This window comes from Schistocerca piceifrons, chromosome 8 (genome assembly GCF_021461385.2).
Source record: "Schistocerca piceifrons isolate TAMUIC-IGC-003096 chromosome 8, iqSchPice1.1, whole genome shotgun sequence".
NCBI classification, from domain to species: domain Eukaryota; kingdom Metazoa; phylum Arthropoda; class Insecta; order Orthoptera; family Acrididae; genus Schistocerca; species Schistocerca piceifrons.
This window is the reverse complement of record NC_060145.1, coordinates 343,484,092-343,510,912: the sequence shown is the minus strand read 5'-3', so window position 1 is coordinate 343,510,912 and position 26,821 is coordinate 343,484,092. Positions and strand designations below refer to the sequence as shown.

The window sequence follows — 26,821 nt, the reverse complement described above, 5'->3', positions numbered from 1 at the left end:
GCAGTGAAAAAAAAAGACAGCACGATCTGATGTGTAATAGAAACAGTATCGTATCAAACTGCATTCATGGGAGAAGATCCATGTCATGTATTCTGCAAGACACTCGGAAACTGGCGAAAACTTAACAACAATTGCCGCACTAATAAATGCTTCTTTTCCACTAGCGTAACCATCTGAAGCGGGAGGGAAATATTACGTTGGTTGCGTGTATGTTTCATGTACTACGTCGGAGGTGCATAGCAGAGCTGACTCCTGCCAACAAGCTCGGGGGGCGGATATCATCCCACTCCGCCACACCCGGCCGAGACAGAAGTGCATCGCCAACCGTGCAGCCGATTCTGTCGTTCCGCGTCGGCGAGAGGCACGCTGGCATCGAGCGCGTGCGTTGACCTCTCTGCAGCTGCCGCGAACGCTGAGCACCGAACACACCAGCTGGCGCCATCGCAAGCCAAATGTCGCAGTGTAGATCATGAACGACACCGCAATCAATAACGACGATATATTAATTCTTATAATGACCTCATTTCTTTGCATAGTGCAACGAAAATTTGTTCGTAATGTATGCACATCCTGTACTCAAATGACATCCCAGAAAGAATTAAGTGAAAGCAACCAAAGCAGTTACTCTGTCCCTCCGCTGAGGTTTTCCCCAGGGTTTCCCTATGGCCGCGCCAAATGGTGAGCAAACAGTTGACACCCATGGGACTGCTAAAATTACAGACTAACTCGTAATTGTATACTTTTGAACACTGCATAAGCTGCAACCCCCAAGAAGAAGCAGCCAAAATGAATGCACCAATGTAACAGGTCATAACGTAACTATCAAACTAATTGTATTCTATGTCCTTTTCTTTTGTACATGACTATATTCGTAACCAATTGTATATTATATTGTTATGCAAATAACTTCATCTGTATTACACTTTGTGTGCAACAAACATTATTAAGTACAATGACTAAAGCATACGATGTGACATTTGTAGACTGTGAAAGAAAAAAACTGCGTGTGGACACTGTGGACAGGAAATAGTAAATATTTATGTCAAAAAGCACGAACATTTTTTATGACATAAACATTTTGAGGGCAATATAGCATCCCCAGTGAAATAATACGAAAAGACTTAGAAAACAGTGTTTATAAAGAAGAGACATTTAAAAACTGAATAATATACATTTTTCTCATGTATCCGTATTATAATAATTTCTCTGTGTAAGTTTCGAGGGCTAAGAAATATAACAAAATGATCTAAAGAGACAACAAGATATGCTCTTTTGTTAATTTTTTAATCATCTTCACTTCTTCTCTTGTCTTGGTTGTGTGTAGATGGACATCTTGCGAGTGCTGGCAAATGTAAGCATATTTGTACTAATTAAGCAGATAATATATTGATTTAATATCATTGTTCACTTTCAATTTGTAAGAGGTGATCCTGATTTCATGTCCGCCTTCCTTTGAATTAACCTGCATTCGAGTAATTTACAGTTCAACAATCGCAGCAGCCAATGCAGCCAACGACGCCATTACGTGGTGATATTAACTTATAAAATTTAGCAGAAGCAAAAAACTCTGCCCGCTATTAACATAATGTTCATTTTTCTCCACAGCCGCCCGACGCTGCAGAAAATACGTAGCTTTAAGATTCTTATTTTCAGTATCACAGCCGAGAGCCAGAGCCAGGACTCTGACTACAATGCAATGGTTAATGGAGGTAAGAAGAAATAGTCTCGCGCGTGTGTGGGCCGCAATTGTAATTAATAACTAAAGATTTTTTGCTTTAATGTGAACTGACTAGCTGAGGAAACTAATGTGAAAAGTTTATTCCATTGTTAAACTTATACACTCATGTTTTAAGATTCAGCGAGTCTAATTCCACTTAAGATCAATATTGTTAAAAAAAAAAAAAAAAAAAGGGAACTTCACAAAAGCATTTAATTGTAAATCAAAATTAAAATGAAGTATCATTTTGATTAAGGCCCACCACATAAGTCGGTAACAATTAACGTTGCCAATAAATAATATATTAAATTACGACGGCCGACGGACGTGAGAGGTGGATGGTAAAAACATCCAACAATTAACACGATTTCACTTACACCTGTTATATGCGCTCAGGCAATGTCACTGCCACATCAAATACTTTGATGGAGCACAAAATGTGGTTTGTCTGGAAAGACCACTTGCTGCTACTCACTGGACGTCCAGCTGCAATGTTGGCATGCAAATTCCAGCCTTCATTAATGACAAACAGCAGTCAGCATCAGTGCACGAATCAGATGCCTGCCGCAGAGGACCACAGGCAGCAATGTTCGCTGAACTGTCACTGAGGAGACCCTGTTTGTAGCCCCTTGGTCCAGCTGGGAAGTCAGTAGATGCTGCATCATGGCAATGCCCTATGTAACATGGCCAATTCCATCATGGGATTTTTGACTGCAATAGGCATTCCTGTTGTTCCACAGTCCCTCCCCCCTCTCCCATTCCTGTTCACCTGACCTGAGTCTTTACTGTTTATCTGTTCCTGAAATTGAAAAATTTCTTACAAGAACGTCATTTTGGGACTCTGGAGAGCATTCAAAAGGATGGTGACAAATGTGTTAAAGGCCCTACTTACTGAAGCCTTTCATCACAGCCACCAAGACTAGGAACAAAGACTCCATTGGCTTATAGCTGCCAAATGGAACTACTTTGAAGGGGACAATACTGTTGTTTTTATTTTTTTTCAAACTCTGGTAGATAAAAATAATTTCACTAGCTTTCTCAAACACATTGTATATATGCTTTGACTATGTGGCAAAATATTTCTGAATATCATACTAAATAAGTTCTGTGGGAGATCAGTCTAGCAGAACATAATTCCTAATGCTTAAATAAAGTTTACACATTGAAATGGAGTGAAACGAACACCTGCTGAGTATTAGTTACATCACCTGTGCCTTTGGACACACAACAATCTGTGTCCAAAGACTTTTCGTCACAATGTGTATATACTGACCTTCCTTACTACAGCCATTTCATTATTATGTTTGCAGGCACTACTCCAAAAACTATAAAATTTACTTCACTCAATGCTTATATCCATGAGTATTCCTATTAAGACTGACTCATCATTGTCAGTACTCCATAAACATTTCTTGGCTTTTTGGGCTATTGATAATGACTAGTTGGTATTAATAGGTATACCTACTCAACAATGTATGTGAGCACTGACTGAAATGCTCTTTATAGTGTGTTCACTGATGCTCTCTGCAAATAACATGGCAAATATGCCCCCACACTTATATATTATGTTATTAGTTCCCAAATTTTCATATTTTTACTATAATTTCTCACCTCCTCTTTGACAGCTGAAATTTCTCTGCAGAGACGACTTTTCTCTTCTTCAATGGTTTTCACTTGGAACTTACCAAGGCGCTGTTTTACTTTATCTATTACACTCTTCAGTTCTTCAGCTTCTACCTGTTTCTCCTTCAATATTTTGTTATCTTCAAGTTCTCTTGCTTTCAGCTGCAAAATTTCAGTATCAGAACATATTACAGATCATTCATTACATTCACAATTAATACAAAGTATACAACATTCACAAAAAGTACCAAGTTGAAGAATTCTTACCTGCTGATTTGAAATTTTTTCTTTAAGCTTATCAATGTTTTCACACGTTCTTCTGTTTTTATCTGCAAGGGTCTCCTTTTTAGAGTCCAGTTCTATCAATCTTTCTTGAACTGACGTAAGTTTCTCTTTCATGCCGCTCTGTTCATACCGCTGAATGCTCTTATGCCAATTACAAATTTCATCATGTTTCCTTCCTTGCTCAACAATCTGAAAACATTACACAATCAGTTAACAAAGAAAGTTTGCAAAGACATGCACTCTGTGGATACGATTTTCTTTTCACATCTGGAAACATTTGCTACCTGAATTACTTTTAATTATAACATCGTTGAATGCATCAAACATGTAGCACAACTGCTAATTACACTATAGTTCCTTCAGTTCAGAATTAGAAAAGCACATTTTAACACTGTAAACACAAACATTTATTTGGCTACACCTCATTCATTTATGCACAATTTACATGTAACGTGCCTGAACAAAAGCTGGTCTGATACAAGATAGGCCAATTCTGCTGGTATAGAAATACATTTAAATTAAGAATGCAACCACCGACCATTTACATCTGTCATCACTTGGTCCCTTGGCAGAGTGGAGCTGCCTAAAGCTGCCCAATTCATCTTCCAGCGCCTGTATCATTTTGGCCCTCCTCTTGATGGTACCATATATTCCTGCCTTGCCTATATAAGCAGACCACAATGCCAACCCAAAACTTAAGATCTTATTCAAAATTATTTACGTTTAAAATCGGTAAGATTTTATTCATACAGGATGTTTCAAAAAGAATATTCATTATGACCATACTGCAAATTAGGGAGATATGAAAAATACCTGCTGTTGTGGTCTTTAGTCTGAAGACCCAGTCTGACACGTCTCCAAGCTAGTCCCCCCCCCCCCCCCCCCCCCCTTGCACGCTCGCACGCACACACACACAATTTCCCTTTATTTTGAAACAGACAATTCATTGATGCCTCAAGACGTAGGCTAACAACTGGCCTCTTCTTTTAGTAAGGATGTGCCAAAAGTTTCTTTTCTCCCCAATTCGATTCAGTACTTCCTTATTAGTTATCCATTCCACTCACATGACCTTTGGCACTACATTTCAGAAGCTTATATTCTCTTCTAGTCTGAACTATTTGACTCCTTATTTCATTTTGGTACAAGGCAATACTCCAGACATACACTTTCAGAAAAATAATTCCAACATATATTCAATGTTTCTCTTATCACAGAAACCTTTCTTACTATTGCCAGTCTACACTTTACATTTTCTCTACTTCAGTCATAGTTAGTATTTTTGCTCCCAAATAAGAGGATAGCTATCTTCTAGATGGGTGCCACAACTCTTTCACACAGATAAAAAATACATCAGAATGCAAATGTCTGAACAATTATCAAAACAACCAACAAGGCTTTTTGAGCCAGTGTGTGACTACTGATGGAACTTGGGTCCACTACTATTCCACAGAAACAAAACAGCAGCCAAAGCAGTGGAAAAATGTTGATTCACCATCAATAACGAAAACAATGACCATACGGTCAGCCAGAAAGGCTGTGGCTTCAGTGTTCTGGGATGCAAAAGTTATTGTGCTGTAGATTATCCTTCCACTGGTCAAACAATTATGGAACAATGCTATGCTAACCTGAACCAACTACAGCAACCGAGAACCGATTCCACTGTTAAAATCTGATATGCCAGTTCAGATGACATCCCAAGCTTCAGCTATTTCTCGGATTTTCAGTTAATGATCTTCCGTGACCATTCTATGCACTTTTGCAATAATTTCTGAGACACCTTGGCCAGTCATTATACAGATCATCATCAAAGCTGCCTTGGCTAAATTTAAACTCGCTTGTCCTCTTGTTAACAGTTGAATGTGAAGGAGCCAAAATCAGCATTAATTTCCTTTGCTTTCATACCTTCCTTTATGAAGTACTTCATCAACACTCGATTCTTGGCTTTTTTCATCTTCACAAATCGCTACATGGGAACAACAGAGAGGCATCCACACAAGAGATTTCTATTCTAAGCTCTGATCTGTCACATTTTTGGTCATAAAAGATGATTTATTATTATGCGGGAACCTCACTGCGCGAGCTCCAACATTTTGTGGTCCCCCCGTAGCATAACTCATAATCTATTTTTAGTGTATCATTTCCTAATCTAATACTCTCAGCAAAGCCTAATTTAATTTGACTACATTCTATTATTCTTGATTTACTTTTGTTGTTGATCATCTAACAATTTTTTTCAAGACACTATCCTTTTTTTGCCCACCAAGATTGCAAGCCCTTTGCTATCACTGATAAATTACAATGTCATTATCAAATATCAAAGTTTTAATTTCTTCTCCCTTAACATTAAATAACTCTCATAATTTCTTCATGGATTCCATTGTTGTTTTCTGAACATATGGACTGAATAACATCGTGGACAGGCCACAACCCTGCCTCACTCCATTCCCAACTATTACTTTCCTTTTGTATCCTTCAACTCATATAACTGCAGTCTTCTTTCTGTATAAGTTATGGATAACCTCTTGTTTTTCATATTTTAGCCCTATTACCTTCAGAATTTGAGGAAGTGTTTTCCAGCTATATTGTCAAAAGCAAAATACTCATGAAACCTTTAAGTTTTTTTTCTATGTTATTACAACTGTTCTATGGCCCAATTATAAGCAACAATGGACATTCCATGACTGAAATGTGTCTTGGCCATGCTCAAACCTGTCTGAAGCACAATGGCACTATTCAGAAGCACCTTTTTACCTGTAGTTGAACAAGCATGAGTCAGTAATGTGATGCACTGTGTTTTTCATTACTGTTTTGGGATTGTTCCACCTATAGTGCAAACCGATGATACTGGAATTTCCAATCTGGAAGAGACAGGACGTCTGTGCAAAGTGAAGAGTCAAGATCAGCCTCACATTACTGACGAAAAAATGGAGAGCATTTGGTGTACTTTTGAAAGGAGCCTACAAATGACTGTTACCCACACTAGTGGAGTACATGTTATTCCCCACATGGCTATCTGGCAAGTATGAGACACCATTTTGTCTACAAACAATACTGACATAACTTAGACAATCTCTTCAAGTTGATGATAAAAATATGTTTTGGTATCAGCAATGCTGTCTAAGATGCCACAGAAGACAACATATGTGCAGAATCTACTTGATGAGGCTATCAAGAATGTTGTTATGGAAGGGTGGATTAAGTAGCTTTGCCATGCTGAAAACTTGCATGAAGACAACCTTCTGTTTGAATGCAGCTGACAAAATTTTGCAGAAAGCACTGTCATTGGTTCAAATGACAGTTCCAATACTGAGTTTGCTGATAAAGTTAGTTCTTCAGAATGGGATGATTAAGAAATAATATATCGCATTACATGATACATTTTTTGTTCCTTTTATTGAACCAAACTTGTGAACACTGCCTCCCCCTCCCCCTTTCCTCTCTCTTCCCATATTTTTTGTCTTGTAACACGGTTACACCTAACAGACATGGCACGTAAATGCAGGCCGAGATTACTGTATAAACAGCAATAAAACACATTTTGCTACAATATACCTTATGATTAACACAAAAATATATTAAAATGTAAAAGTGTGGAGCTATGCCTACTGTTTCATTACATTATTTTGAAGCATTCCTTGACATATGAGTCTGCAGCAATTGTTGACAGTAAATCCCTGGCAACTTCTGGCTATAAAATTTTACTGAAATGCACAATCAGTAGATTTTAATTAACGAGCCATTTTCAGCAAGTATTTCGCTGACACTTCATACTGGCAGTTTGCGGAGGAGGATTTTTAGATCTATGATTGCTTAAGATATTGGCAGAGATCAGATCTAAACTACCAACTTTGAAAACTTTAGCTAACAACTGCATTGTAGCCATTAGTGAATGCCTTGTGTTGTGCACTGCTGATTTTTGTATTTTGCAATCGGTGAAGAGATTAACTTTGTCTTCATGGGATTTGAGTAAAACTCTCGCAACACCAGAAGGGACTGGCGGTCCCTATGATCATTACGAAAGTTCTGCTTCTGCAGGAGCACAGAATATGGACAGAGGCTGCAGATCCTGAGAGAGGCGGGGTTTGTTCCCCTGCCCCACTTCTTTCCTCTCCAGTCGTGCAGTGCAGCCCAAGTTGTTACTTGTTTATGCTGCGACTTACTGCCGTAACTTAGTATCACCACTATACCTAGTAACACACTGTGCATAGCTATCTCACACGTCAGGCAGCATTGTTGACTGTATTATTCAGTGGCATAGTTTGGTCAAAATGCTTATGATTATGGGAACTGTCCCAGTAACACAATCTTTAAAAACAAGTATAGATTACATCTAGAATTTTCCATTTTTTTGTACCAATTACCACTTAGTGATACACAATTCTACAATAAATTACTTGTGCAAATGGCTTAATAACACATCTTACAGAAACGGGAATCTCAAACTACACCGTATATTAAAAAATAATACTACTATATTCCCTTCCCCCCTAATTCCCATTTGTAAGCTATTGCCAACACAATCATTACACAATCTTCAGAACAATTGAAGCGCAGAACAGCAGTACAAATATGATATTTACCTTATTTTGTCCCTGATCTACATTTTTTCGATTTTCTGTAACTCTAATATTTTTTGACTGCACTGCAGAATCAAGTGTCTCTCTAGCTTCTTGAAGTCGGGTCTCGAGCACCTCAATTTCTGACTGTATCATCACATGCATACTTTGCAACTCCTGCAAACGTTCCTCCAGTTGTCGACGTTTCTGCTGTCCACTTTCGAGCTGAAAAACAAATGAGACTGTCAGTATTTATGAATTTTCAAAACGTTGCCACATTATTTTTATCTTAGGTTGACCAACGTATCTCCAATATTTAGGTATCAGTTTTGTAACATGCAGTCAAATCTGTAATGGACCAGAAATGACACATTTATAGCAGGCCATGGTTTTAACTACTGTTTACGCCATTAAAACCAAAGTTTCTTCGACATGAAGTTATTTGAAAGATGCAGAAAATGGCTCTCTGGTGAAAGTAAAGGGAAAAGGAATCAGTGAAATATACAAGAGATGATTCCTGTTTTGGCAGCAGCAGACCAGTTTTATCTTTTTGAAGGTGTGTCTGTGAGATTAAGATTTAAAAAGTCTATTGTCAGTCAGTTGTAGGCCTGTTCACTTATTGCTTGTCCTGTGTCTGGTGTTACTGAGTTTGTGTCCTTGATTAGAATACTTATTTCATCTGCAAACATTAATTTTTGAACAGTCTCTTAGTCACTGGAATTTATGTACATTAGAAATCAAAGCAGACTCAGCCTCAAATCATGGGGGACTCCTTTTACTGCAGAATTTGACAATTTTGGACACAGATGCATGAGAAAGCAATGGTACAAGTAGAAGACACTTCTTTTTGCAAATTGGAGCCAATATTTCCGATATTTCATGAGAATTTAAAAAGCACAAAACAAAGTGTAACTTCTTAATCGCTCTCCACCAGTCACTAAAAACCAGGCCTACAAATAGTATAAAAACATCATCACCCTGTTTAGCTTCAAATAAAATCTAATCGTGATGTGAAATTCTCCCAATGAATTCATTTGTGATCTAATCGAGATGCTGCTCTCGATCTCCCACCGTCTCCACTTTTTTTTAATGAAGGCACAGATTTTCATGTTTCTATGTTATAAGTATTGAAGGAAGGCTCAAGAATCATTAACATGTTATTCTTTTTGAATGTGGATGCAAATTTCAAGCACCTTTATTATTGTTGCTGTTACTGAAACTTTTATGCTGTCACAAAGTAAGAAATTACATTTGAACAAGTGCAATGTTGTCAATGATACGACATATTGCATAAGCAAGCATGATTTGCTGGTTATGTAGAGTGAGAATATGATTTTAAAATATATTGTGCTACTAATTACACTTGCTTTTATTCCCTGAGTCAGGGGTGTGTGACAAATAACAATAAAGAAAAAATATGAAATGTGGTTTTAACTAGTGATATGTGGTGACTAGACACTTCACTGTAGAAAGCTGTGGCATTCCGGAAGTCGAGGACAACATTTTTGACTGTGAGAGTAACTATTAGTATCTACATTTATACTGTTTAGAAAGTGTAAGCAAAAAATTTGGTAGGTTCGACTTTATGGAACCACTTATATGGTGGTGCAGGATTGGCTCCCAAGTATCACATCCTGCAAACATTTACCATTGTGGGCCTTCATTTACAAGTAACCAACAAAAAAAATTTCAGAATTATCTGTGATCCACCAGAGCCTCAAAAATAGCAGCAATTTTAAAATGAGGTCATAGTTTAGCATTCAGTTATTTGAATAGACTGCTGAAGATCGTAGGTTCGAATCTAATCAGTGCAATTACTATTTTTCATGTCTTTATAGAAATGACTGATCATTATTTTCATTCAGTTTCTTGATTTAAATACATTTTTTTTTCATTTCTAATCCTTTGCTGCACCAATTTAACCATCATATCAACATCCTTATTTGCTCTCTTTTTTTCTAAACCAATTTGTTCTTTTTCCATATGGAAATCTTTGTCCTAGTGATTTTACATATTTTTATTTATCATTGTAATATTAAACATTTGAAAACACCAATCTATTGGTTAGAAAACAAAATATGAAAATACTATTTATACTGGTTATGCAGTGGTTTCAAAAAAGCTTTTTCATTACAAGATGTATATATTTTATGGTAGTTAAATTCTGTCCACACCCTGGAGAAAATAACGCAGATAAAGATTTACATCAAAGACAGTTTCAAAAAAAAAAAAAATTCAATGAGTAATTGATACAACAACACTAATGTAGATATCAATAACAAAAAATGATAAGGACGAAGCTAAATCAAAGTAAATACGCAAGAATATTTAAAATCATATGGTCAAAGATTCCAAACGCAAAATAAAAGGCATTAAGTATGAGACTAATGGTAAGACAGAGATTTAGGAACCAGGTTTTAAATTGTAAGACTTTTCAGGGGCAAATGTGGACTCTGACCACAATCTATTGGTTATGACCTCTAGATTAAAACTGAATAAACTGCAAAAAGGTGGGAATTTAAGGAGATGGGACCTGGATAAACTGAAAGAACCAGAGGTTGTAGAGAGTTTCAGGGACAGCATAAGGGAACAACTGACAGGAATGGGGGAAATAAATACAGTAGAAGAAGAATGGGTATCTCTGAGGGATGAAGGAGTGAAGGCAGAAGAGGATCAAGTAGGTAAAAAGATGAGGGCTAATAGAAATCCTTGGGTAACAGAAGAAATATTGAATTTAATTGATGAAAGGAGAAAATATAAAAAAAATGCAGTAAATGAAGCAGGCAAAAAGGAATACAAATGTCTCAAAAATGAGATCGACAGGAAGCGCAAAATGGCTAAGCAGGAATGGCTAGGGGAAAAATGTAAGGATGTAGAGGCTTATCTGACTAGGGGTAAGATAGATACTGCCTACAGGAAAATTAAAGAGATCTTTGGAGAAAAGAAAACCACGTGTATGAATATCAAGAGCTCAGATGGAAACCCAGTTCTACGCAAAGAAGGGAAAGCAGAAAGGTGGAAGGAGTATATAGAGGGTCTATACAAGGGCGATGTACTTCAGGACAATATTATGGAAATGGAATGGGATGCAGATGAAGATGAAATGGGAGATACAATACTGTGTGAAGAGTGACAGAGCACTGGAAGACCCGAGTCAAAACAAGGCCTCGGGAGTAGACAACATTCCATTAGAACTACTGACGGCCTTGGGAGAGCCAGTCCTGACAAAACTCTACCATCTGGTGGGCAAGATGTATGAGACAGGCGAAATACCCTTAGACTTCAAGAAGAATATAATAATTCCAATCCCAAAGAAATCAGGTGCTGACAGGTGTGAAAATTACCGAACAATCAGTTTAATAAGTCACGGATGCAAAATACTAACGCGAATTCTTTACAGACAAATGGAAAAATTGGTAGAAGCCGACCTCGGGGAAGATCAGTTTGGATTCCGTAGAAATATTGGAACACGTGAGGCAATACTGACCCTACGACTTATCTTAGAAGCTAGATTAAGGAAAGACAAACCTACGTTTCTAGCATTAGTAGACTTAGAGAAAGCTTTTGACAATGTTGACTGGAACACACTCTTTCAAATTCTGGAGGTTGCAGGGGTAAAATACAGGGAGTGAAAAGCTATTTACAATTTTTACAGAAACCAGATGACAGTTATAAGAGTCGAGGGACATGAAAGGAAAGCAGTGGTTGGGAAGGGAGTGAGACACGGTTGTAGCCTCTCCCTGGTGTTATTCAATCTGTATATTGAGCAAGCATTAAATGAAACAAAAGAAAAATTCTGAGTAGGTATCAAAATCAATGCAGAAGAAATAAAAACTTTGAGGCTCGCCGATGACACTGTAATTCTGTCAGAGACAGCAAAGGACTTGGAAGTGCAGTTGAACGGAATGGACAGTGTCTTGAAAGGAGGATATAAGATGAACATCAACAAAAGCAAAACGAGGATCATGGAATGTAGTCGAATTAAGTCGGGCGATGCTGAGGGAATTAGATTAGGAAATGAGACACTTAAAGTAGTAAAGGAGTTTTGCTACATGGGGAGCAAAGTAACTGATGATGGTCGAAGTAGAGATGATATAAAATATAGACTGGCAATGGCAAGGAAAGCGTTTCTGAAGAAGAGAAATTTGTTAACACCGAGTGTTGATTTAAGTGTTAGGAAGTCATTTCTGAAAGTATTTGTATAGAGTGTAGCCATGTATGGAAGTGAAACAGGGGCGATAAATAGTTTGGACAAGAAGAGAATAGAAGCTTTCGAAATGTGGTGCTACAGAAGAACTCGAAAGATTAGATGGGTAGATCACATAACTAATGAGGAGGTATTGAATAGAATTGGGGAGACGATGAGCTTGTGACACAACTTGACAAGAAGAAGGAACCGGTTGGTAGGACATGTTCTGAGGCAGCAAGGGATCACCAATTTAGTATTGGAGGGCAGCGTGGAGGGTAAAAATCGTAGAGCGAGACCAAGAGATGAATATATTCAGAAGGATGTAGGTTGCAGTAAGTACTGGGAGATGAAGAAGCTTGCACAGGATAGGGTAGCATGGAGAGCTGCATCAAACCAATCTCAGGACTGAAGACCACAACAACAAACAACATGAGGCTAAAGAAAGTTAAAACAGTACAATGATTTAGGTGATGTGGCAAAAGATTAGAAATGAATGAAACTTAAATGTTAATAAATTAACTGAATTATAAATGGTATCTGTCATTTCGGAGAGGGCGAGTGTGGGAGGAAGAGTAGAATGTGCTCTATGGTATTCAAAACCACAAGCTCCAGTATTCCACCCAAATAAATTAACTGCTAGTCTACTGCACCCTTTTGAAATCATTGCTCTTGTTAATGCTCTAGTGAATCACAAGGAATTCTAAAAATTTTTTGTTGTTCAGTATTTGAAACCAGAGAATCACCAAGACAAATAGCTGCAAGTTACACCTGGTAGCCTAACCTATACCACCACATAAGTGATTTCAACAAGGATCTGTAAAGTCTGCTATGAAGCTCGTGCCAACCAACGATGTTATTGTGTTCAGTGGTGCAAAGAGAGAGAGAGAGAGAGAGAGAGAGAGAGAGAGTCCAGTCTTTCACGGAGACAGTATCAACAACCGTTTGTTCTGTTTTGCCTCTTCCTGAGTTATATGTACTTTCAGAACATTTCAACTGCGAGTTAAACATTTGGAATCTTATCCATCTTGGACAGTAACCACTTGTCCTATCTGTTTGGTCAGACACTGTTACTGAAGCAAGGAATTTTGTTCCATGAAACCTCCAGACTCCGTTTGTTCACGCCAAGCAAAGGTCAGTTATCTCTAATTGTGCTAATCCAGACAAGTCTGTGCCAACCTTTGGGACCTTCCTTTGAAAGACAAACTGACGAACACTTGTCATTTTATGGAGTGTGGTAAGCAGTACTGAAATACAATACTTTTCTAGCATATTAAATGCATGTCATTGCTTTTCACACTTCTACTCATTCAAATAATGCTTCTCTAAAATAATAGTCTTAGTAAAGTACTTAACATATTACAATAACCCAAAGCATTACCTACTAATGTAAAAAATAATTAAGTTCTTATTTTTAATAGTTCATATTTTATTGCGAGTGTTATAGATTCACACTGCACTTTCTGCCCGACACCATTATTGCCATACACTTCCACAAATTCAGTATGGATTGTTGCAGCATTTTCCACCTCCAAATGCAGGAAGAAAGATATAAATTCACATTACACTTTCTGCCTAACACTTTCAGGAAGGACTAAATGTTCTTCCACTGCACATTTTACAAAATGTGTTATGTACAGGAAAAAAAGTACAGCACTCTTTTCTTACAAAATTCACAGAACATTTGTGTGATTTCAGTTGGTTATTCATCTGGACGCCCAAAACCTCAAAGATGCAGTTTCAAGAGAGTAAGGAAAAAAATAAGTTGCCACTCACGATGACTGAGAGAGGTGGCGCAGTAGATAACACAGTGGGTTAGCACTGGGGAGGACAATGGTTCAAACCCATGATTTCCGTAGTTTGCCTAAATCACCCCAGGCAAATGCCAGGATGGTTCTTTCAAAAGGGCATGCTCGATTCCCTTCCCTATCCTTCCGTAATCTGATGGGACATATGACCAACACACACACACACACACACACACACACACACACACACACACACACGCGCGCGCACACACACGCACACATGCAAGCGCGCGCGCGCGAATGCCTTCTCTGGCACTTTGGACCAGAATGCATTCCGGTCTGAGGTGTCGGAGATTGTGGTCACGTATACGTGAGATGTGCTTGCTTGTGTGAATGTGTATATGTGTGTGTGTGTGTGTGTGTGTGTGTGTGTGTGTGTGTGTGTGTGTGTGTGTGTGTGTGTGTGTTTGTGTTTTTTTTCTTTGCTGAAGAATGCCTTGGCCGGAAGCTAAAAATGAGGCGCCTTTCCATTGTGCCTGTCTGTGGCTCGGCTTATCACCTTTATGGAGAGTGGCAACCTATATATTTTAATGTAGAATGAAGAAATTTCAGGAATACATTTTTCTAGGTAACATACTTAGGTGATTAATGTTTCAAGATCACAGATAAATCTAAGTGCAACATAAGCTGTTGCAAATGTGAAATGCTGGTACATTAATAACTGATGTAACTACCAAAATGTTGAATGCAAGCACATAGATGTGCATGCATTGTGTTGTACAGGTACTGCATATCAGTTTTTGGGGTGGAGTTGCATGCCTATTGCACTTGATCGGTCAATACAGGGATGGTTAACGCCGTTTGTGGACGACACTGGAGTTATCATTCAATGATGTCCCAAATGTGCTCGAATTGAGAAAGATCTGGGGATTGAACAGGCCAAGGCAAGACGTTGACACTCTGTTGAGTATGTTGGATTACAACAGCGGTATAGAGGTGAGTGTTATCCTGTTGGAAAACAATCCATGGAATGCTGCTCACGAATGGCAGGATAACAGGTCGAACCACCAGAACGACATACAATTTTGCATTCAAGATGCGTGGGATAACCACGAGAGTGCTCCTACTGTCATACGTAATCACACCTCACACCATAACTCAAGCTGTAGGTCAAGTGTGTCTCACATGCAGATATGTTGGGTGCATGTCCTCAACTGGCCTCTTCCTTGTCCAACATATGCCTATCACTAGCATCAAGGCAGAACCAGATTTCATCAGAAAACACAACAGACCTCCACTTTGCCCTCCGATGAGCTCTTGCTTGACACCACTGAAGTTGCATATGGTGGTGGCTTGGGATCAGTGGAGAGCACATTGCAGGGCATTTGACTCTGAGCTGTCCTTGAAGTAATCGATTTGTAACAGTTCATTGCGTCACTTGCTGCTGCAGATGCAGTATGATACAACAGAGCCATACACTGAACACGATGGTCTCCCCCCTCGGTAGTGCCATGTGGTCATTCAGAGCCTGGCCACCTTGCGCCCACACATTCTTGTAACCACCAGTGCCAGCAATCATGTACAGTGGCTACATTCCTGCCAAGTCTTTCTGCAATATCACACAAGGAATATCCAGCTCCTAGTAGTCCTATTACACAAACTCAGTGAGGCCTTAAAGACATTATGGACTAATCTTAACTCACCATGTCCAATGTAAAAAGTAATTAATGTTCACTACTGTTACATCGTGTATTTAAAGCAAAACTGATTTGCATTCTCATAGTGGCGCTACTAGTGCCACTCTTATGTGACTGATGTGAAATTTGAATAGACATCATCTTTCAGATGTAGAAACATGTCTACCTACTTTTGTTTACATCGCGCAACTCATTCTTGGTGTTGCGATCTTTTTGCCCCGTCAGTGTCTGAATGTGGACATCAACATCAATTCTTGAAGTTGTAAGTCATCATTTGTTTTCAACTTCATAATATCATTTTCTGATACACTGCAGATAAGTGAGATTAAAAACTAGTATCTTGACAATGTGGAGGTCATTAAATACAGGGAAATCATGCCAACACCAGAGGGTGATTTGTACCTTGCTCCTTCAGAACACGAGTCCAGTGCCTTCTTCACAGCAGTACTATTTTGAAAGATGCAGAACTATACAATATAAGGATACAGCACCAACATGGCCTAATTTTATAAACTAAAATGAAAAGCAGCCCATATACAGTAGAGAATGCTATTTACGAAGGTCGTTCCAAAAGTTCGGCACACTGTACATGCACAACCGTTAAAGGTGGCATGATCAAGTTGAAAAAGTGTCAGTTGTAAGTGAGATTTTGTGTGTGACAGTTGTACATGTGTTTACTAGCTTACGTGGTTGTGTTTTGAGTAATTCAGTTTTAAAGTGGAAGTTGAAACAGAGTCAGGTCAGATTAGAAATAGTGACCAGTATTCCTACATCAAAACTGTATCCCTAAGTGGAAAGAACCAACATAAATGAACAATGCTTTGAGAGAGGTGTGTGGGAATAGTGTGGTGGGTCAAAGCAAAGTATCACAGTGGTCTGCTCTTTTCTGTTAAGGTCGGGTAAGCACTGAGGAGAAACCAATTAGTGGAAGGCCATCAACTGCAACACGCTATACCTCTCAAGTGATTGTTAATTATATTTTGAGAGAGGATCAACAAAAAACTTACGGTGAAATTTCATGCGAGGCCTGAATGTCTGTCATTTTAGTTTACAGTCTCATGACTGAGAAGATGAAGACGGGAAAGTTACTGTCAGATTGGTTCAGCATGATCTGAGTGAAGAGCAGGAAGTAGGTCGAAAAAAGAATTGCAGGAGAACTGTTTCAATTATGGAACAGAAAGAAAACAGTTTCCAATCAGGATTGTTGCAGCCGATCAAACCTGGTTATGAGATTTTGAGCCAGAACTTAAGTCTCAGTCATCACAATGGAAAAGTTCCAATTGTTGACACTCGAAAAATTCTGCTGCCAACAATTAAGGGTGAAAATGATGATGATGATCTTTGTGTATGGTGTGAATGGAGTCATAGCTACAAACAGAGTGCCCCAGGGGACGCCTGTAACAGGTGCATACTACGAGCTGTTTCTGCAACATGTTTTGCACCTGAAAATTTTTCAAAGAAGGCCCGACATGCTTGCAGCTGGTGTCCTCATTTTGTGTGATAATGCAAGACACCATTTTGCCACATCGGTGGCAGAAACGTTCGACAAATACAGATGGGAAATACTTCCCACCCACGATTCAGTCGTGATATGAGCCCATCAGACTTTGTTTTTTTTTTACCAAATCGATGGAACAACTCCACGGAAAATGTTTTGATACAACTGATGAAGCTTTCGGAGAGGTCAGCCAAGTTACCAGGCAGCTCAACAATGAAGGTTTCTTATCCGGAATACAGAAGTTGCTAATGTTCAGAAGCTGTCATAAGCAAGAACTGAGATTATATTGAAGACCTGTAAAGTTATTTTGTAAAATAAATTATTTTCTTCAGTTATATCTTATAGTGCGTATAACTTTGAAGTTACCCTCATAATGCATACACCTACTAGAATCTAAGAGAAGATGCACATTTTAGATGTGTGAGTAAAGTTCAATGGCCGAAGAACAAACCTTCAATTTCTTTTCCATAAGTACATTTTTGCGCTCCCTCAGCTGGTTGACTCTCTCTGAATGCCTTCTCAGTGACTCCTGCTTCATGTGGAGTGCACGCTGAATAGCACTGACTTGTGCTCGAAGCTCCTCCTGCTCTGCCAGGGCTTCCTCCATGGAGCGTGACGATCCTGTTACAGCCAAAAAATGTTGGAGGTTCAGTATCATTTATATGGCCTAGAATAGTCTGAATGCTAGCCAATAACATCATAATTCTGCAAGACACTTTCACCATCATTTCATCAGTTTCCACTATAATGTCAATGTATTCTTAAATCCCTCCTCGATAGAATCGTCCCATGTTTACGAAAATGTTTAAAATTTCTGTGTGCACAGCAAGGTGGCTACCTAAACCAGAATCGACACATTAAAAAGTTGAACAAGAGGTGCAGTTTTTAACAGCTTATGTTTAGGAAGATGTTATTCTATTTACCTAAGGTCAACTGGAGTAATTAAGCTTGAGTCAATGAATACATTAAATGTATTTGTAATTGTGAATATGGCCAACCATCAGCTGTAGAATGGAAGGACGACAATGAAAATTTTTTTCAGACCAGGACTCAAACCGCATTTCCCTCTTATCGCGAGCAGTTCCCTTAGCATTTAGCTATCCATGCACAACTCACGGCCAGGCCATGCCGACTCCAATTTCATGGCCAGCTGCGATAGGTTTCTCAGTTGAGGAACCATGGAGCGAACAGCCCGATCAATGTGGCTCCACAGAGTCTTGATGGGTTTAAATAAGTGGAGTTTGGTGGCCAGGGGAGTATGGTAAACTCATCTTGCAGTTATTCAAACCAAGTACATACACCTTGAGCCATGTGACACATTGGATTGTCCTGCTGATAGATGCTATCACGACGAGGAATCAAAAATTGCATGTAGGGGTTGAAATGGTTTCCAAGGACAGATGCATACTTGTGTTGATCCACTGTGCCTTCCAGCATGAAAAGATAACCTAGGGAATGCCATGAAAACATTCCCCAAACCATAATTCATGCAGGGCATTTGCTTTCAGGTATTTCATGCCGTGCATGCCAATGGCCATCTGTCCGATGGAGCATACAAGTGACTCATCTGAAAAGGCCATCAGTCACCACTCAGTGGAAGTCCAGTTGCAGCATAAGCGAGCAGATTCCAGCTGTTGTCCCAAATGAACAGTGGTCAGAATGGATGCACGAGTATACACCTGCTGCAGAGGCCTGTGTGCAACAATGTTTGCTGAGTGGTTATTGGAGAGACAGATTTATTTAGGCTGTCAGTAGTTTAACAGTTGCATGTCTATTCTGCAGCCATTTTTTACCCATCACTACAGTCCACAACTATCTTGGTGCCTGTTTTGGATAGCACCATTTTGCCATGCATGTATTCTTTCACCACGGTGGCACACGGACCACTTACTGTGCCGTTGCTGAAATGCTTCCATCTTTTTCCTACAAGACAATGATCATGCCCTTTCGGATGGTGGATAAAGTGCTCAGTTTTTGTGTTATAACAAAGACTGCTGATAGAAGTCACAATAATATGTACTGCAGAAACAAACAATATGTTTCAACTTCAAAGTAGTGAACTCATGACAAAAAGAAACCGATTGCTATAGCAGATTTTTTGATACACCTGCTGCAGTGTACTAGCACAATGTCAGGCACATCCAGAGGGGGTAAGACATATTATCATGAACATTGTGTAAAACCACTAAGTTGGTCATAAGTATGTTTCCCCAAGTCTCCAAAAGATATATTAATTTTGTGGTAAGTATACTTCCTGTGTCTCATGGATGATGATGATGATGATGATGATGATGATGATTGGTTTGTGGGACGCTTGACTGCGTGGTCATCAGCACTTGTACAAAGTCCCAATTTTGACACAGTCCATTTTTTTTTTGCAATCCAATCTAGCCACAGTCATGAACAACGATGATGATGACGATGAAATGGTCCAGTCCCTGGGCAGGGAAAACCCCCAACCTGGCCAAGAATCAAACCCGAGGCCCCGTGATCCAGAGGCAGCAAAGCTAGCCACTAGACAAAGACCTGTGAACATGTATTGCGCAGAAACTACTTTAGTGGTATGCATACTTCCTAATGGCCTTTAAAATAACGTCATTTGGTAGCACGTATACTTCCCTTACCCTTCATGCAGCGGACTACTACTAGATGCCAAGAGTGTACAGAAATGGTACAACACATTTATATCAACACAGTAAAGAAATACATTCCACGACCTGCGAAAAGGTTAATGAGCTAGATTACACTTACAGCTGCACCTCTCCCCCGCCCCCACACACCTGTGCAGCTGCAAACTGCGCGGCCACTCCGAGCAGCTGGACACACAATGTCAAGAAAGCAGTTTGGCAGGTAGACTGGATGGAGAGGTTGTGTCGGGTGGTGTGGTTAGAGGGCAAAAAAAGGGAGAAGCAGGTGGAGCTGGGAAAGGGTATCTGATGTCTTAGTAGGAGGTCACAGAGCTGCAAAATAGGAATGGAACACATGGACACTGAAGGTAGTGGGTTTGTGCAGCACACGATGACAATGACATGCAGGAGTGGTTTGGGAGAAGGTGACAGGATGGAGGAATCAATTGTGGCCAGGAGGATTATGGAAGTGAAGGATGTGTTGCAAGGATGACTTCCATCTGTGTGGTTCAGAAGAGCTGGTGTTGGTGGGGGAGGGGGTAGTAAGGAGGTAGTGAAGGGTCAAAATGGCACAGGTTGTGAAGCAAATACTGAACTCTAGCAGCATGGTCTGTTACTGAGTAGTCAACTCTATTCTTGGCCACAGTTTGAAGGTGACCATTCATTCTAGTGCACAACTGGTCACTGGATAACTGATGTGAAGCCGTCATACAACTGTTGTTCAAGCAATATTGAGGATATTCAGTTGCCAATTGTGTGATTATTTTACCACAATATGTTTCGGGACAACATTATACTATTTTCAAGTGCTAATAACAAAGAAACCATATAGAACTATCCTCCTTATACTGGCAGACATATAGGAATTACAGACGTCCTGAGTTAAAAGTTCAATGGTAAGTTTTATGTACAGGATAAAGTTTTAGCAGTGGGATGTGCACTAGCAGGGTAGATGGTAAACATCATCTCGAACAAGTATGAAACAGCTTTTTTAAAGGCAAATGTTAAATACAGTGACAAAGTGCAGATGTACAGGAGATATGTTGTTGATATTTTCATAGTCTATCAGAGGTCCAAGGAAGAAATAAATGAGTTGTTGAATGACTTCAATAATATGCATAAGGGCATAGTTTTTATAGTAGAGCATGAACAACATGGAGTCTTAAATTATCTGGACCTGAGGACCAATACAATCAAGACAGGAATTTTTAGGAGGCTCAAGTTCACAGGGGCAGTTAATAGTAAGTCCTCATGGAACCCCCAACAAAAATGAATAGCACTTTTCAAAAATGTGGTGCACAGGGCTAATTCCACACCTCTAAGTCTGGAAAACAAGAATGAGGAAATGAAAACCCTTAGACAAATAGTGGTAGAAAGTCGTTTGGATGTAGCAGCTAAGCATGGTAACCAGCAAGATGATAAAAGTCCAGACAAATATAGTGTTGTGCCATATTGCATGACCAAGTCACAGGAATTAGTGAGGTGGTTTAGCAAGAAAGGGGTTAGAACTGCTTTCAAGATGGACACAAATCAGGACAGAGGCTGAGGCATAAGATGGACACAGGTGAGAAATTGATGAGAAAATTAGGTGTGTATGAAGTAAAATGACAGGATTGTGAAGTGAGATATGTAGGGTAGACGGGAAGGAATTCTAAAGTTAGATTTAAAAAGTATAATAATGGAGAGAATAGCTTGTCAGCTGTAGCAAAGCATCTCAAGAATGAGCAGCATTTGTTGGGAGATATAACAGAAAGAATGACGGTGTCGCGCACTGAAGCAAAAGGGTGGTCGCTATCAAATTTAGAGGAGGTAGAGATTTGTTGTGCCTTGGAAGGGAAGTGCGTCAGAGGGTGGCAGTGTCTAAAGGGCATTTCTGGGCACCCTTTAATGATGTCTTCCTTAAGAAGCAGCCACCAATGTATTTTACCTAATGACATATGATTCACACATGCTATTTCCATTCAGACTGCTGCATAAAGGGAATTTTATGTTAGAATGCGCTAGGACCAGACAGGCATTTCTCAAAGCTTTAATGAGAGACAGTAGTATCTTTGGTCCTGAGTAATAGGCTTCAAGTAAATATCATCACTGGCAGGTCAGGGCAGCAGCTTTCAGTTTGCAATTGTACCTTGGGGATAGTGGATGCACCGGCTTGTGATGATTCAGGTTTTATGGTTTTAGTTAACAATGTTCCCTGTGCAGCTTGTTTTTATGTTTTCATGAGGCTTAATGTCATAATTTTTTTAAAACTAGGTTTAACTCGGGACATCTGTAATCATTATATATCTGCCAGTATAAGGTGGATTGTTTTATCTTGTTTCCTTGTTCTTGAAAATGGTATAATGTTGTCCCAAAACATGCTGTGGCAATAACCACACAATTGACAACTGGGCTGGATATCCTCATTATTGATTAATTGGTTGCTGGTTATACCTACATAATATGCTGTGCAGAAATTGCAACATGGCATGGCTTGGCTGCTTTTGCAGGTGACTGACGAGATACTAGAGCCTATGACAGGACTGGAGCATGGTGTGCTGAGTAGACAAATTGAACATGACTTGCTCTTGGATCTTCCACAGGAATGTGAGCCATATGGAATGGGGTTGAGAGTGGGAATGGCGTAGGGATGGGCAAGGATATGTAGGTCTTCAGGAGGAGAGCGAAGGATCATGGGTAGGTTGTCCCCCATTTTTGGGCACGATGATAGAGAAGTCAAAGCCCTGATGGACATGGCCGAGTTGCTTTAGTCTGAGATGGTATTTGGCAATAGGGGAATGCTCATTTGCAAGTAATTATTACTGGTGGTGATAGGGGTGTGTAAGGATATGGTGTGTGAAATCTGTTTGTGGACTAGATTTGGGAGTTGCTGCCTTTCTGTGAAGTCCTCTGTGAACCCTGCAACATACTGTGCAACAGAATTGTCATCACTGCAGAAATGCCATCCACAAATGACAAGGCTAAATGTGTTAGTTTGTGTGGAAGAGATGATAGTTGACAAAATTCAGGTATTGTCAACGGTTAGTGGGCTTGATTTAGATAACGGTATGAATACAGCAACGACAGATGTGCAGCTCATTTTTAAAATTTGGGGCATGGGCATGGGCACACACATGGTGTCTTCCAATGTCAATGTATTTATGCATCATCTATTGCAAAACTTCCTAGCCTCCCAAAACTCTTGCTTGGTCCAGGCAAGATCTGGACCCAGAGCCAATTTCTCCACATTCTCAACACTGCTTCATCCGGTGATCCTCAGCTCAACATGCTCTCTTCTGACATGTTGACCTCAACTTCTAAGACGGCGTCATCGATATTTCTGTCACATAAAGCCTGCTAACCATCAACAGTACCTGCATTTTGACAGCAGTCATCTATTTCACATCAAAAACTAACTCTCATTTAGTCCTGCCATTCATTCATGGAAGGCATACCTGCAGTGATGAGAATTCCCTTGCCCATTATGTTGAAGGCCTCACAAAGGCCTTCACAGACAGGCAGCATCCCCCTAATCAAGTCCACAAACAGATTTCACACATTATATCCTCACACATCCCTAACCCTGTCACCACTCCTAAAAAAACAACTGAACCATATCTATCATTGTGCCCAGAAATGAGGTACATCCTACCCATGATGTTTCCCTCACCTACTGAAGTGGTATTTTGCCACTCATTCAACTTACACAACATTTTTGTCCGCCCTTGTGCCACATCCCCTCACAAGCTGTTTCCACAGGGGTCATATTTCTGTGGAAGGCTAGGGAGCAAGACTTGCCCAATTCTCCTACACAACAAACCCTACTCCAGAACTTTCAAAGGCTTATGCTATCTCATTAGAGGTAGGGCAACCTGCAAAAGCAGCCATGTCATATACCAGCTCTGTTGCTATTTCTACACAACATTTTAGGTACCCATGATCAGCAACTAACATGCTCAAGTTCAATGGCTACTTCACAACCAGTGCCATGTGGATGAATTACATTTCCTTAACGTTCTTCCTATGAATCTCAGCCTGGTATCTGCTTTTTCTAAAACTGTTTTATGTGCTTTAGGTCACACTGGATGGTTACCCCTATACTCAGCCAGCTGAAACTTTGCACTTGATGCATGTGTTTCAAGTGATGATGCCAAAGCTCCCACACTGCTGGCTTTGTTTTATGTCAACATAAACAATGAGAACTTTGGTTGGTTTCTATTGTGTGCTTGCAGTATACTGTAATTTATAAAATTGTGATACATGAAAAATGACACAGAAAAAAGTTATTTCATCCAGTGACAATCCTTTGCACTGAGGGGTTCTGGTAAACAGCCAGGCACTGGAGCAGCTACGAACTCTCACGTTTTACAAGAAGGAGAAAGAATATGTAAGTATTCATGGACAGCCATCAGATCTGAAGATCAAGTTGTGGAACAAACATAAAAAAAAACCTTGTAATTAGTGCAAAAACTGAAGAATGGGGTATGCTGAGAGATGTAGACATCAGCTGTAATGATTACAAGCCGTCTGGATCAAATAATATATTTTTAGCTATGGATATTGGTTACTTGTTGCATTACTGTCTTTACAAAACACAGAGCGGATGCATAAATAAAAATAAAAATTTCGCTGTGCAGCGTGCAAAAAAGGCATTTTCTTTGAAACAACTGCAATTTCTATACAGCTGCTGAGAAAATGGCCACTACGAGAAACGTGCTTTGTATAATGTCTCTCTGTACTTATGTTTTTCTGTTGTGTTTAGCCAGTAATATTCCTGTTTAAGTTGATCTGCAAATTGAGAGGTTAGTACTGTGATTCGGAAAATGATTCTAAATGTTGCAAAATGCTGTGACATTGAAAAACAGCAGAACAAACTGCAAAATCCGCTTTCTGAGTCTAGAAAGTGCCTGTACAGTAAAAAGTGTGGCCAGCCTGAAATTTAGTAAGACTTATCCTGGCAAACTTTTGTGTGTTGTGTCTACTTTCATTTACTGGTATGAATACCTGCTGAATTCATCTGCTAACTATGGTTGGCTAGGTTGGCTGTGCCAAAACAGAAGTCGCTATTGACTAAGGCCATTCAGTTAATAAAGGAACAGTGACTCCCATCAGTAGCTACAGTGTGGTTCTTTACAAAGTGAATAAATAGTAATATACTATATTTACCCAATAAGACAAGGTTTCTCCCAAATTCACCATTTGAAAAATACAGGGGTGTCTTATACTCACAGATTAAACTATTGCTGCTGAGGTCAACATTTTTACATCATTTAGCAGAGCATATAGAGATAGTCACACATTTATAGAGGCTGTCTTACATTTATGGATGAAACTTTGGTTGCTGAGGTGATGTGCAGATTTATTTTGAAGAATTTGGAAGAGCAGGGCTCTGTCAACAATACTCGCTTGAGATTTCCCAATACACCAAAGCACTTGATACGGCATCGATATTGCTTGAACAATCATGTGGTACTAACTTGCGTGGTGCTAGTGCATGAGATACATGAGAAACTGTGAACTAGCCACTACATCAGCCTATTGCTCTGACTAAAAATTTGACAATTTTGTGAAACACAGGAGGAAATAGCATTAAATTCTATCAGCTTACGATCGTTTGTTGTATCTGAACAGGTTTGCAGAAAACATTGTCATGCATGTATGGATACCACATCCAAACATTAATGCCAGATTTTAAATAAAGGTAACATTCAAAATCAGAAATATTGTCCTCCGAAAAACATTAGTTCATTCAGAACCAATATTATATTTCGTTATGAGATACTGTAGTGATTTACTAGGTAAATAGCAAATGAGAAATTTGGTCGCTGCTTACATATTAGAACACCGGGTAAAAACGTTACCACCTTTTAATCAGCTTTAGAGAATAATGATGATGATGATGATATTCAGTTGAAATATGAAGGAAAATTAATCCAGAATGAAATGTCTAACAAAAGAAATAAATCACATTAAACTGACTGTAATTGTTATCGCGAGAATAAATTACAGTGGAAAAACCTGTTGTATAGATAGTAACAACAGATGACACTAGATTGTGGGAGAAGAGAAAGTTCGAGAATCGTAGTTGTGATCTTTTTTTATGTATCAGTTGGTGTTGTCACATATGACCTGCACACTAGAAGATATTGCAGTCTGCTTTGCACAGTTGTTCAAGCTCAGCACTATGGAAGGGTTGGAAGGCGAATAGTGCCACCAACTTGGCTGAGAGCTAAGATAACTGTGACGAAGGGAGTTAGAGAGAGAAGTAAATTTTGCATTGCCAACCATGAGATTCTATACTACGTACTTTGGATTTTTCTGAACATCTGCCACATTTAAACTGCAGTTTGCCTGAGTTCAGTTTTAGTTCGAATCTAACTGAATAAAGTTGGACAAATATTCAACAAGAGTACCAATTTCTGCAGGAGATGGTAAAAGTATAGATAGGGGGCAGTGGTGTACTTAAGTGCTTCTTGCTACATTGTTGCTGACACTCGCCATGATGTATAATGGGAATGGAAGGGGAAGTGACAGCTGGTTCTACACAGCCAATGAAAGAGCAGTGGGCAAGTGATTTGTTTGAAAGCAAGAGACATTGTAACATTCCCCACATCAGTATGTAATACAAATCTGATATGTATTCAGTAAAAAAACAGCTGTGTTCTCAGGTACCACCACAATGACAACCTCAGAAATAACAATATACTTGGAAGAAACCGCCAAATATTTGTGACAAAAAAAAAAAAAGCTAATAATTCCACAGCTGTGCTATTAGAATGATTATTGTTATTATTATGATGATGATTATTATTATTATTATTATTATTATTATTATTATTATTATTATTATTATTATTATTATTATTACTGCTATTACAAATAGTGATACCACAAACAACAACGTT

General features: G+C 39.2%; 1 protein-coding gene across 1 annotated transcript in view; it reads right to left on the bottom strand.

Annotated features, from left to right (window-relative positions):
* The window catches only part of LOC124712340 (DNA repair protein RAD50-like), a 191,942-nt gene that overhangs the window by 54,739 nt on the left and 110,382 nt on the right, over nt 1-26,821 (bottom strand). Inside the window, exons 17-20 of the mRNA XM_047242635.1 lie at nt 17,762-17,931; nt 8,206-8,406; nt 3,608-3,814; nt 3,329-3,502 (exon numbers count right to left, since the gene is read on the bottom strand). Of these exons, the coding sequence (XP_047098591.1) occupies nt 3,329-3,502; nt 3,608-3,814; nt 8,206-8,406; nt 17,762-17,931 (752 nt within the window). The remainder of the gene's footprint in view (nt 1-3,328; nt 3,503-3,607; nt 3,815-8,205; nt 8,407-17,761; nt 17,932-26,821) is intronic.